Source organism: Corvus hawaiiensis, chromosome 10, assembly GCF_020740725.1.
Source record: "Corvus hawaiiensis isolate bCorHaw1 chromosome 10, bCorHaw1.pri.cur, whole genome shotgun sequence".
NCBI lineage: Eukaryota > Metazoa > Chordata > Aves > Passeriformes > Corvidae > Corvus > Corvus hawaiiensis.
In genome coordinates, this window is record NC_063222.1 from 19,520,613 (window position 1) to 19,533,810 (window position 13,198).

At 38.7% G+C, this 13,198-nt stretch overlaps 1 protein-coding gene across 2 annotated transcripts; it reads right to left on the reverse strand.

The window, feature by feature from the left end:
- Positions 1 to 382: 382 nt before the first annotated feature.
- On the reverse strand, positions 383 to 13,198 carry CAPN10 (calpain 10). Of its 2 annotated transcripts, XM_048314048.1 has the most exons (14): positions 13,109 to 13,198; positions 12,519 to 12,726; positions 11,029 to 11,160; positions 10,576 to 10,772; positions 9,106 to 9,323; positions 8,454 to 8,595; positions 6,741 to 6,907; positions 5,910 to 6,193; positions 5,237 to 5,439; positions 4,610 to 4,865; positions 3,358 to 3,557; positions 2,736 to 2,781; positions 1,358 to 1,383; positions 383 to 802 (listed from the first exon to the last, which is right to left on the reverse strand). In XM_048314048.1, the coding sequence occupies exons 2-14, from the start codon at positions 12,660 to 12,662 to the stop codon at positions 739 to 741; spliced, it is 2,079 nt and encodes a 692-aa protein (XP_048170005.1). In that variant the 5' UTR covers positions 12,663 to 12,726; positions 13,109 to 13,198; the 3' UTR covers positions 383 to 738. The 2 variants fall into 2 exon arrangements, with proteins under 2 accessions (XP_048170005.1, XP_048170006.1); XM_048314049.1 differs by lacking the exons at positions 383 to 802; positions 1,358 to 1,383; positions 2,736 to 2,781 and adding an exon at positions 3,676 to 3,689 and having other exon boundaries at positions 3,400 to 3,557.

Below are 13,198 nucleotides of genomic sequence, written 5' to 3' on the forward strand. Positions count from 1 at the left end.
CAGCTTTTCAAGAAATTAAGAAAATAAACTAAGATGTCAACAGTTGTTTTAGTAGGCACAGTAGAGATTTATTACTCACGGTGTTTTCTTTTGTTCTTTTTCCACATCAACAGATGTGGAAGGTTTTGACAGTTTAAAATTCAGCCGAAAGCATCCCAAACCCTTTCAATTTTCAAAGTTCAACAGGAACTAGCAGAAATTATGGCAGAATGTAGTTAAAAATCAAAAGCAGAATACTACATATTTCTGGGACATAAAACTAATCAAAGACGTGATTCTCCTTGCAAATATTTCCAATTATTCCCTTCCACTAAGTGAAAACCCCAGGGTTCTAAAACACTGTAATGTTTGCTACCACAGAACAAACGCAAACTCGACATCATTGACATTTTTCACCTTTTTAATAAAAGCCATTTTAAAACTTTCAATGTTACTTTATTGAGGAAAATAGAACATTAAAAATCCTGCTTGAATAAGAAACACTTTCAAACATAAATTAAGAAAAATCTCTTGAACTTCACATTTCTTGCAGTGAGGGCAGATCTTCCATAAAACACACTCTTACAGATTTACAAAAGCAGTCTGACAGGATAGTTCAAAACTTTTCAAGTCTTGTCTTTTTTATTTCTGGCGTTCATTAAAGAAAAACTCAGCAAAAAAATCTTTCCTTTGAACCCACCATCTGCTTGGTTCCATAGAGGGCCCAAGGTAAAGTGCTCAGCAGCAGGACTGGCAGTGTCAGATATGAGCTTGGACTTTTTCTACTCCAGGGTATTTTGATGGTTCTTGAGGTATGTCCCACCTGAAAAAAAGACTCCGGTTTTTCTCTATGTTCACCACCCCGTTGGTCACCTGAAGTTATTCTGTCAGGTTAATTTATTTTCCCCCACAAAATATTATTTCATAATCATAGAATGGTTATAGTTAGAAGGGACCTTAAAGATCATCTTGTTCCAATCCCCCTGCCATGGGGGATTCCACAAGACCAGGCTGATCAGGGCTCCATCCAACCTGGCCTTACATGTACGTTTTCTGGTTTTTTTCCAAAACTGTAGCTGGGCTTGAAACATGCACACATTCTTCATCTGTATTTTTGAAGAACTGAGGTACATTATAATTTGCTGTACAATGCTCCTTCTAAAAAATGTGGGAAGACCAAATATTCAGAGTGTTCACGATTAAAAGAGGTATTTTTCACAAAGAAGTCATCACAGGCCCGATAGTTGGTACCAGTGAAAAACAGTTGGGCTAAGAGCATCTTCTTGTTATTCCATTTAAAACTGAGAAGAGCAAGAGATGAGGCATTCCTCAGCTTTCTGATGTTTCTTGAAATGACAGTGTAAGAATTCCACTTTACCTTTTCATCACAGTTGTAAAGGAAACCTATAAAAAAATGTGCAATACAGAGAAAAAAAGCTATTTCATCAGTTATTTTTTTTGTCAAGAAGGAATTAAAGTGAATCAGAGAAAAGAAAGATTTAGAAACACAAGTCAAAATGCAAACTTTTCCTCTGAAACATCTTTAGAAAAAAACAAACTTTAAAACTCACAAATACCATCACTTCAGTAACTAGAGAACACAATCAAACCTTTCGAAAAATACACTGACATCCAGCTCTGCTGTTGCTATGCATCCCTTAGAAGTCATTAGCCCAAAGTGATGCAGACTGCCTGGATCCCCCAGGAGCTAAACCCCAGGAAGTTTAAAGTCCAGTCTTCAGAAAAGCCCATGTTGTTGAAGATTAGATTCAGGCATTAATTTCTCCCACTGATAAGAAAAATATAACCCTAATTTCCAGATCCTTGAAACTGTCCTGAAGAATTTAAACTGTTTGTTTCTTTGATTCTGTTTCCATGAAATAATATAAAGAAACACAAGTTTGAATAGATCCCTTTTGATATAACGGCCTTGCAACATTTTGTTCCCAAAACAATGGCAACAAAGGACTTTCATTACACGGGTCAGCTCCTAAATATTAAAGTAACAGGAACCATATGGAAAGTACACACAGGTTTGTGCCCATTTTGTGAAGCACACAAAATCCATACTGTCCGTGTGGCTTTAAGAACAAAATGTCATCACTGGTCAACATGACCCAGATTAAGAAAATGAGTAAACCACTTCTAAACTTGGGTGAAGAGTTTTCCCTACAATTTTTGTTTTGTTCAAACCTCAAAGGGAAAGACCCAAGTATTTAGATGTCTTGTTTCACCTAATAAGCAGAGCGTTATCAAGGGCGTGTTTTGATCCACCAACCAAATCAGCTATCTTTAAACTACTGTTAAAACAATATTTTTTAATTTAAAAAAATTTTAACCAAAGTTCTCCTCTGCACCCAGTAAAAACACCATAAGTATTAGTTACTCAGCATTCACATCCAACCTTTTTATACTACATGCCTATCTAATCAAGCAAAACAAAATCAAAATCTGAAATAGCTGTCATTAACTTGATCAAAACAACTTGCACTCCAGGAGGGATTATAATGGTGGAATGCTGCATGGGCTGGCTGTAGAGAAACAAATAAAAACCTGATCTTCTCATTTTGCTGTGCTTTCTTAAGCCTTTACAGCACTACAACATCATTAGAATTTTAAAATCACGATACAGAGGACACCAAATATTAAAACCAATCAGATGGAGGAAGGATACAATATATAGTTAAAACAAGCAGATCTGTGGTGACACCAAGAATGAATACATCAAAACACATCCATTAAAATATATCACTTGCCTCTTGTAATACTTGTCCAAGTGTCTCCTGGCTGTGAATGCGCTTCCTGTTGAAAACCCAAACCACGCTTATTTCTGCACAAAGCATTGTGAATCTTGCAAATATCAAGTATTTATCCCAGTTTCAAAAGAGAAGTTATATCAGACTTCGTTCCACATCCTTTCCCTTAGCAAATCTTTCTGCAATTCTATGCAGTCTTATGGAATTTACAATTCTAATTCAGAGCTGTTGTTTTTCACGTCATAGTTATGAACTACCTGGAATAAGGCTGACTACTCATCACATTTTCTCAAAAACAACCCTGATTATTAAAAGGTGCTGTTAAATTTCAACATAAATCCTAACATGGATGATACAGGTAATCAATTACTTTAATGTCATCTCCTCCAGCACTAGACATCTGATATTCAGCAATTAATGCAAGAAGATTTAACAAATACTACTTTTTTAGTCGTTCTTCCAACATAATCAAAGTGGTAAGCATTGCATGCAAAAACAACAGAAATACAAAGACTTTACAAAAAATTTCCATCAAGAGAACACGTTACTGCAGTTGTTTCCATGCATCCTATAATACATGCATTAAAAAAACTAAAGCAAATAGAAGGCAACATCATTTTACCTGTCTATTTTGGTTGCTATGACCAGTGTAAAATTGCCTTCTGTACTGGGCAAGTATGTAGAAGGTATAATGACATAACTTCCTGCAGGAAGCCTGCAAAGTCGGCTGACTTCCTGGGAATAGCAGTGAGGTACACAGCTCACCAGTGGCTCCAAGTGTACAAAAGAAGTAGTTTGTGGTTTCCAGCTGCTGTTAGGCACCTGCAAAAAAAGAATGTAAACATGCCTACCTTTTCACCTGTTTCAGGGCTCACAATGTTTCATTCCTGTGACACTACAGTGTGATATGGTCCATCTCTATTCCGCTCGAAATACTCACTCTGCTGTACAGAGCTAGAGAGAAGAGGAATGGAAAAGCTTCTGGAAAACCCAGATGGCAGTACTAAGAACAGATGAATCATTCCTAGCCTGTTTGTAGACAATGTATAGAACCCTCTACTCACATAGCTCTAGAGCTTCCTCTGTTATCTAACCTCACTCTTCCCTACTACAGCCTAAAGCAGTTGTTTTTCACCTCAGGGATTTGCTGAACAGACTGTGTCCTTCCTATATCTAGTAGTCTTTCCTGTACTAAAAAGTCATATTAGACTTCATCTCAGTCTCCTATAGGCATACAAAATGCCAATCTTTCTTCACATATTATATATTTGAAGTTTTATGATTACTTCTGATGCCCAGCTTCAGATTTTTCACTTAACCTTCTTTTGAAGCATGTGTTCTAAAAATGAAGCTACCTTTCTCTGCAAAATAGTTACTTAAGCAGCAGCTTCTTAGGCTACATTTACGCAGTTGATCACTAGCACACACATGTAGAACCTGTATCTATCCATACCAAATCAAATCTTGTTTTACTTCTGATCGCCTCCTCAAGATATCACAGTCCTTTTGATCCAGTATCATTTGCCTAGCACATATAATTATTAGACATGAAGAAAGTTAAGTGTTCGTGATGAATTACCAAAAGGTCTGGTCCTCAATTGCTAGGGCACTGAGAATTCTTTGCAAATCCTCAAGAGTTCGTTGTTGCTAAAACTAATTCAGAACCTTGTAAGAATTCAGTGGAACTAATTATCTGGTTACTATGCCATGTAACTATGCAAGTTATTCCATATCTTTCATGGGCATTACTTCCCAGAGTTAGCTTGTGTTTCTCCTAGAAGAAGAAAGTCCCTTGCAAACTGCAAGGAGCCCTGTGCTCACAGGCTAACCTTCACCCTTGGCAAATGAGCAATCAAACTGAGCAGAAGCCTTACCTGGAAAATATGGAAACCTATTGGACAACACTTGCTATCCAGGCAGTGCTGACGGAGGGTGACTTTCACAGTAGTTTTTCCCGGTCCTGCAGGAATGGAGAGGGGAAAGCAGGGATTGGTATGAAAGGAGGGGAAGTTCCTGCTACCTCCAGCATTTAGCCCATTCTTCCAGCAACCATGCAGCTGCACTGTCTCCCATTCACCAGCTGGGAGTTCTTCACAGAGGGCAGCATCCGTGGGTGGTGGCTTTAGCTCACTATCAAACATAAGACAGAAAAGAAACTAAAATGTATAAAATATGTACTACCAGAATATAAACAAATCTGACCAGCTTTTAAACAGTTGCCAACACTAAATTTTGCCTCTGCATATAGCACTAAGCTGCAGTTTAGAGTCAAGATGCTACTCATCTGGCTACTTATGATTAGTATTTTAATAAGATGTAGTAGCAGCTTCATGACAAAAACAAGGAGCTGGGGCACTACTTGCATGAATTCAAAGACAATACAATGCTGTTACCTGGCACTCTGCACAACTCTTCAAAATATTTTGAACATTTCCACTTAGTGCTACGCTTGTATTTAAAGCAATAATTATAAGAAATGTTCTGTTTTGTTTTAAACCTACCTGAGAGAGATCCTTCCCGTTGAAAATACACGAAGCAAGAAATTCCCTACTGCATCTTTCAGAAAGGTGCTGGGAACAACAAGATAAAAGCCAGGTGAAAGGTCACAGCACACATGGACTTCTCTATCGTAGGAATGGCAGATGGTACCTACAACTGGAGGAGCAGAGAGGGTCTTTGGAAGGTTAAATCGTTTCTTCTCCACCTAGAATAGATGCATAATGATGTATAGTGGTTTAGGAAAAATGAGTAACTTTCAATAAAACTAAAAATTATCAAATATTGTTTAGAACATTTTTTTAAATGCATACATTTACAAATGAAACAAAGACAAGAGTATCAGCAGATGAGTTGAACATCAAAGAGAAGTAGGAAGAGTCAATACTCAGGAGGAGTAAATTTAGGAATGGCTTCAAGTTATCAGCCTGAAATGTCATGCACTAGTTTGGAACAATCCCAAGTGCTCACTGATAAGAAGAAAGTACCAGTCTACTAATAGTTTGTACAGACAGTAATTGTGAGATGAACAGAACCATTCCAGCATAAATCAGAGATAGAAAACTGTGACCAGTTGAATCGTATCACTGCCATGGGAAATGAATGATTTTACTCAAATGTTTCAGTAATGCTTTTAAACTTCTATTTGCAAAGAGAAAAATGTCACTTGTGTATTACCTTCCAGACATGCAATCCCACAGCCTGGTAATTCTTTCCTTGTATGCCTTCAGTCAAAGATGGATTCTCCTCTGCTAAGCGGGTTGGATTTTGAATCCTTCCAGCCCAGTCAGTGCTGTATTTCCTGTGTTTCTGCAGCAGAGCAATGCACACCTCACTCGATTCACAGACCCTCAGCCAGAACTTGGGGTTGGTAGGGAAGCTGCTGTTGTTGCGGCAGCCACCTGCAGACTGCCCTCTCACCCAGGATCCAAAGAGATTCTGTGAGTGACACAGCACTTTCTCTAACAAAGCAAAAAACACATGGTGTGGATTTCAGACACAGGAAGCTACTTAATTTTATACAATAGATACATGGCAGAGATTCCCCAGCACAAGAAAACATGATGTCATAGCCTGACACCTCCCCAAAGCAGAAATTCATGACCAAGACTTCAAAAGGCATGAGAATTAATGCCACAGTTGGTAATGACAGACCGATGACATGATTTTTACAAGAAGAAACTGTTACTAGAAATCTCAAGTGTATCTACCATTAAAAACAAAACATCACAGGGCTGTCCAGAATAACAGCCTTCTAGACAGAGGACACTAATCTCTAAACCAACTAGCAAGTAATTCATAGAAATATCAATGGCTTCTCTAAATATCTTTAATTTCCACTTGTCCTTCTGTTTTTCAGTAGAGACAGAAAAGGCCTATGGATCTAAAGGAGAGGGAAAAATTGAGAAAGAGAAATTATGGTCTAGTTGCATCCATTTGCAATTCAAATCAATCCTTCCCATTGACATAATGTCATTTGCATGAGAAACATGTTTTCTCATACCACACCTGTATAGAGGCTCTGAAGTTGTCCTTCTTCATTGACTGGAAAGCCCACAGTAACCTCATCAAATTCCCTGAAAAATTCCTCTTCATCCACCCAGAATTCTCCCTCTAGGATCTGGGAGAGGAGTTCTGAAGCAACTGCTGGATCTAGCTGGTTCCATCCTTGACCGCTGCATATAAGACCAAAGTTAACATTCAGCTTGTTGCCCAACAGAGTTCCGGAACAATATTCTACCAAATATCTTAGGGAGCAGGACAGTAAGAAGAGACTTCTCCATTTTATTGTGAAATAATTGCATTGAAAATTTCTCTACACATTGCTGTTCAGTGAGAGGGATCACAGGAAACACAAGTCATAACTTATCAAAGAAAACTTAGAAACAGCCTAACACCAGACTGGATGCAGAACAGACTTCTAGGTGAAATAGGTGCTTTGTTTACAACAGTCATTACAGTAAGAAGTCCAAGAGCAAAATAAAGATTTTTAACTGTTGCTTAAAAAAGGAGACAAAAAAGTAAAACCAGCTGCACTGTGATTGTTCTGAAAGAATTTTAATGCTTTACATCAAAAACTGCCATTTGTATTAAGCAGCTGGTTCCCCCATGAATCTGCTTGCCAAGTCTCGATAAACCAAGAATTTAAGCACCTCCTTATTTAGGGCTCATTAAAAGCTAGTAGTTTCAACATTTTCCATTGTTTCACTAACAAAAAAAGAATAGCTCTGCACTTGAATAAAACAGGGTTCTAAGGTCACCCAATGAAACCCTATCCTCTTGCAACTACATGGCAACTTACTCTTTCACAAAGAAACTACAAGAGGCCAAGTGTATAACCAAAACACTGTCAAAAGCAAAAAACATCAACTGAAGCTCTCAATAAATGCAATCAAATTATTTTTCTAACTCAGGGAAAAAAAGCATTTCTACAATGCTCACTAACATCCCCACATTGTTAACATATTTTAATGCTGAATGCTTGTTGCTTGGGTCAAGAATTGCACGTTCTTTTGTACAGTCAAAACATGCTAACATTTTTCAAAATAAGCTAGCAGGATCTGCCCTTTCATTCTTGCTACTTTGCTATTTGAGCTGCTACACATATTTCTGTAAGTCCTTTAAAACAGTTCTCTTCTCTATTTCTACTTTATATGGACTCAGTTCCAGCTTCTCTTACTTATCCCAATCTACAGAAAAGAGAGCACACAAGCAACAAGCATAAGCATCCTTCATTCAAAGGGTCAAAACTTCAATGTGAAATCCTTCCTTCTGCTATATTTAGTTTTATAATTACTCCTTTGCTTGATTTCTGCAGCTGAGCCAGAAGCAAATGAAAAGAGTCAAGTAAAGCTGAGTGACAAGAAACAAACATGATCAAAGATACTTAGATCAATGGCAGAATAACAAAAAAGCACCACAAAAATCAGAAACAGAAAATTAGCCAACACTTTAGGTTTGTCTCTATAAAAAGATATGATGATTTGATAAACAAAAAGGTTATTAAAAAAATTTAGATTGCCAAAACCAGGAGAACAAAATGATGAGCCTCAGAACCAATGAGCTGTGTGAACTCCCAACTCTCTAAAGGATTGTACACACACTGAAGCCTCTCTCCTCTGCTACAGATTATTAGCAGTGTTTGCCTATGCAATACATAGATAAGCTTTGTGCTTCAGAACTATCACAAATGGTTTTCCAAATGAATATAAAACTGCTCACCCCTCACACCAGGGCCCTTTCCAGCACCGCCTCCCCCAAGGATTTCGTATTCGTAGTAGGAAGATTTCCTTGCCTGACACTTCAGACAGATTCACTCTGTCTATCACAATAAAGGCATGAAATTCTCCTAGTTCACTTGCACCTAAATAGGAAAAAAAAAATTGAAAATAAACAAAAGAATCAGTTCCATATTTCGCAGTGACGTTAAAGTATCCAGTGAAAGAAGGCAATTTTGCAACAAAAGGAAATTGTTTTAAAATCTGTATTAGAACAGCACAAAGAAACCCCAAACAGTTCATTTTAAATGTGACCATAGAGAAATAAAGTAACATTTCCAAGTGTATTGACTCACTCCTTGATCTCAAACCCTACATATTCACCATGCTGAAATTCATTGGGGTTTTCAAGGTTGTTTTTGAGGGAGTTCATCCAGGGGGGGTGCATCTGTTTTTGAGATCTGACCATATTCTAATATAAAAAAGCACTTTTCAAAAGCACCCTCCCATCCTGAACTCAGTAACATCCTTAAATCTTTATTTATCCAAACTTATCTAAAATTGCACCATGAAACTGGCACGGTACTAGAATCAGCACTTGTATTTGCCAGCTGCCTTGTGCTTTGAAGCCTGCTAATAGAGACATTTACTATCACCTTGTCTGGAGTTGAGGACTGAACAGCTTATTACACACTGTTCCTTCAGATTCATTAATCTTCTAAACACTGCTTTCTCCAAAACCATGCCTGTCTTCTCTTTCTCCACATCTTTTCCAGGGCCTTTCAGGGTCCATCTTTCAGCAATTCCTCCAGTCAGATCAACCAAAGCATCTGCCACCTGTCCTGCCCACAACTGCTCATAAGATCCATGCACTCTAAAAAATTAAACCAAAAAAATTTTAAAAAAACACCAAGAAAAAGTTTGTACAGACAGAAGAACAAAAGAAACACAGTTCCTACACACTTGCAACCCCACTCTATATCACAATCATGACTGTACCCTACCCCATAACCCAAAGCAGGCAAGAGAAAGCACAGACTATTTTATTTATACAGAATACAACATCTAAAGAATATGTAAGCCATTGGATACTCCACTGTTTGATGGGAAGTTTCTTACATTCTCTCTGTCCTATTTAAAAAACTGCTGTTGTCTAGTACTAGTCATTTGTACCTTATCATCCATGCTCTACATTATCTTTGTGATATACTAACTGCATTCTGTATAAATAAAAATATTTCTTCCTCTTCATTTATCCTTTATTCACTCTGCACAAATAACCAGAGTAGCACTTCCCTCAACAACCTAAGCAGATCAAGAGATTGCCCCACCTGATGTAGCAGATGCAAAATACAGCAAAAGAAATCAAGACTAAAATAGAATTATAAATTCAAAAATAACATCTCTGCAGAAAACAAAGAAATATTACATTTCAAAACCTACAGAGAAGCTTTAACATGACATTGGTGCTTCACAGCTTCTGCTCAATATATCTACAGCTGGGTAAGTAATTTCACACAAAGTCTGCCTCTGCCCTCTGCTGGCAATCACATAATCTTCTGCTCAGATTCTTTGGGACATTAGATGTCTGTCTTACCAGTGCATTTTGTCTCCAAATTGTTTGTCCATCTGGACAGCTTTTCCATTGATATGCCATAAATCATACAATAGCTGCATTTTCTTCCTAAACAGTAAACTATCAAATTATACAAAAGAGCAGTGAAACTCACACAACTAGATTCTCAACTAGCACAAACTTACATAACATTGTTGCTTTCCATGAAAATATCTGCATGCTTTCTGCTTTTCATTGAGCTCTCATCTTCCTTTAACAAATTGGATAACTAACAGACAATGACTTAACAAACATCATTTGAATCCTGAAAATTCATTGCAGCTCTTACTTTTGATCAGAATTCCCTCCCTAAGACTATCTTACTTCATGTGCAACTGGAAGCACACCTTACAGATCTACAGTTTAAAGAGCAATTTCTGCACAAGCCAGAATGGGACCACCAGGAGCCACAACACTCAGATCTATGCCCAAAGCAGCCAGGTAAAGTAACTAAGCAAAGAAATACACAAGTATTGTACTTCTATTTCCATCAATAGCAATGTTCACATACTTTGCATAAGCTTTTTCCAGAAGTGGAAGCCAAAACAAATCCTCTGTCTGACACTGGGAAAAGCAGAGTTTGCCCCCAAGGCAAGGCAGGCGATCGTCGATGGTCACTTCCACCCAGTGGCCAAACTGCCAGACCCGGCACGTGAAACAGCCTTGGTAGGACTCATCTGTCCAGCTGGGCTGACCTGGAGGGATTACCTGGAAGGCAAAAGCCAAAAATCAAGACAAACAATGAATTAATGGTTTTTGTTAGGGTTCTTTTTGCAAATAAAACCAGTTTAAAATATACTGAACATCAACCATTTGTAACAAATACAGAAAAAAAATGTGATAACAAAACCAGTGAAACTGAGCATAATGAAGCCAATACTCATTTGGCAGCTTGGGACTCCAGAACAATACACAAATGTCAATTAGGTGAAGAAAACTTCTCTAACATGAAACTTCTCCATACCTTGTTCAGTAAGTATTTGCTCTTCTGCAAAGCTACACAGGCACACAGGAACCAACAGTCTCCCAAAATTCCTTGTTTTACTTGCACATCCTGCAGATTGTTTGAAAATAACCGAGGAGAAGAACAAATGTCCTAAAAATAAAAGAAGAGCAGTTAAAGCCAAATTCTGCATGATATTCTAAGAAAGTCTGTGTTGCAGGGACTGGGAGGGCTCCAGAGATCTCTCATAGAACAAGAGAATTTTTATGTCTAGAAAATCTCCTTTTCAGACACAGCCTAAGTAAGAAATAACAAATAAATAGCTTGTGGGGGCATTTTGCAGGTACTTCGTGAATGCAGATCTAGTTCCCACATGAATTTCAGCACACAACTGTCACCATCAGGTGCAACCTTAGCAGAAGCAGTAATAAGTGAAAGACAACATAATTCGTCAGCTCCTTCCTAGACTTATGATCAACTGCGACAGGGCTGATGCCATCCACATTGAACTGCACACCCCAAGTTACAAAAATCTCAAAATTAGAACAAGGGAAAAACCTCTCCTAGGACACATAAAAATAGATTAGTTGGTAGCACAAGATGCAATTTCAGATGCAAAGTCTTGAATACTTAATCAGATCTGAAACTGAGTTTGTGAAATGGTTTTTCTTATACACAAACACTGCAAGAGATGGGAATTAACTCATCAGCCCTCAGTAGCAATCAAAGTGTAAAGTACAAAAGCAGGAACCTGCACACTGGACTCTGTGAAATCATTTGTTTGCCAATTACACCTGATAATCAACAGCTCTGTCACTGTTCTACAGAGAGCCCCAGACACAGGGGAGAAAATACAACTCAAGACAACATACTTTTTTCCTCCATTAAATTTTTATAGCCTTTTTTTTCCCCTCCACACAAAGGCAGTATCATAAATACTTCACTTTAAATGGGTGTACTGCAGAAATGCATTCTAAAGCTTTTAGCTCTAATACAGCTTGCTCTGCAACCCAGCTATAAGTTTAAAAGCAATACAAGTCATATGACAAGTTATAAACTTTAGAAGTTTTCTTTCTTGTTATCAAAGAAATCAACAACTACAAAAAGAAAACCCCATAGGCTTCTGAAAAATTCTAAAATCCAATTACCCATTTTCAAGATAGCTATACAATGTACCAAAAAATTCGGGAGTGACATAATGCTGCATTCGAACTTGGTATGTATGTTATCTGCATAATGAAACATATTTATAATAAAATATCTGAATTTCTACTTCTGCCATGAAATTTAAAAGCTCTACAAAAGGATTTAAATCAAGCCTACAAATGAGCACCCAGACTTAAAAACTGTTACTCATGTATTGTTAACTCTGACATACATTGGTTTTATCATTTATGTATTTCTAAACAAAAAAAAAAAAACATCCAGAAGCAGTCATTCAATGCTAACTTGCATTTACTACCTGAAAGCCCAGTTCTGCTAAAATAAGCCCTTTATACCTTAAAACTCACCTTAGGTCTCAACCAAGATATCTCGCCCCTGAATTGGGCAAGCGGGGTACAATAATCAAAGAATATAGAGGTATCACTGGCCGGAAACGTGGGGTCTGTGTAAAGGTCTCTTGTCACCATTAATTGCTTTTTCTCTCCCAGCATTTTCAACACAATCCTAAGCAGTTTTGCCGGCTATTCCTACGACTTTATATCGCCAGGCACCAACCTGCAACAGAAGCGAGTGTTACTGGGAAATTACAACAGGACAACAAACAGGCAAGGCGGATTTATTTAGGGATGGAAAGCCTCTCACTCCAACACGGAGCACCTGGAACCACCACATTGCTGGCTTCTCCCAGCACCTGATACCACCCTACACCGCTCAGCAGCAAGAGAAGGGGCGGCCTCTGAGGAGACCTACACCCATTTAGGTCCCTTCCCCCCGCTCTGCGCATACCCTCCAAACAAGGCTCCCCTCACCACCCTTTTCCTCACACCCAGCCCCAACACGGCCCCTCCGCCCACGCCCCCTCCTGCCCACCAGCCCCCCGTCCCCACAAGGGGTGTCGGCCCGGCCGCCCCCGCTCCCGGCTCCGCTCCCCCCTCACCGCGGGGCGGCCCTGCCGCCATTGCCCAGGGCGGCCGTTACCCGGCAACGCCGGCACGCGCGGCCCCGCCCACCCCTTGCCATGACGGAC

Coding starts and splice junctions, on each gene's coding strand:
- CAPN10 (XM_048314048.1), bottom strand. CDS start 12,662: ATGCTGGGAGAGAAAAAGCAATTAATGGTGACAAGAGACCTTTACACA. Junction 9,324..10,575: donor CTGGAAAAAGCTTATGCAAA/GTATGTGAACAT, acceptor TTAATTTTTTAG/AGTGCATGGATCTTATGAGC. Junction 5,440..5,909: donor TGGGATTGCATGTCTGGAAG/GTAATACACAAG, acceptor CATCTATTCTAG/GTGGAGAAGAAACGATTTAA.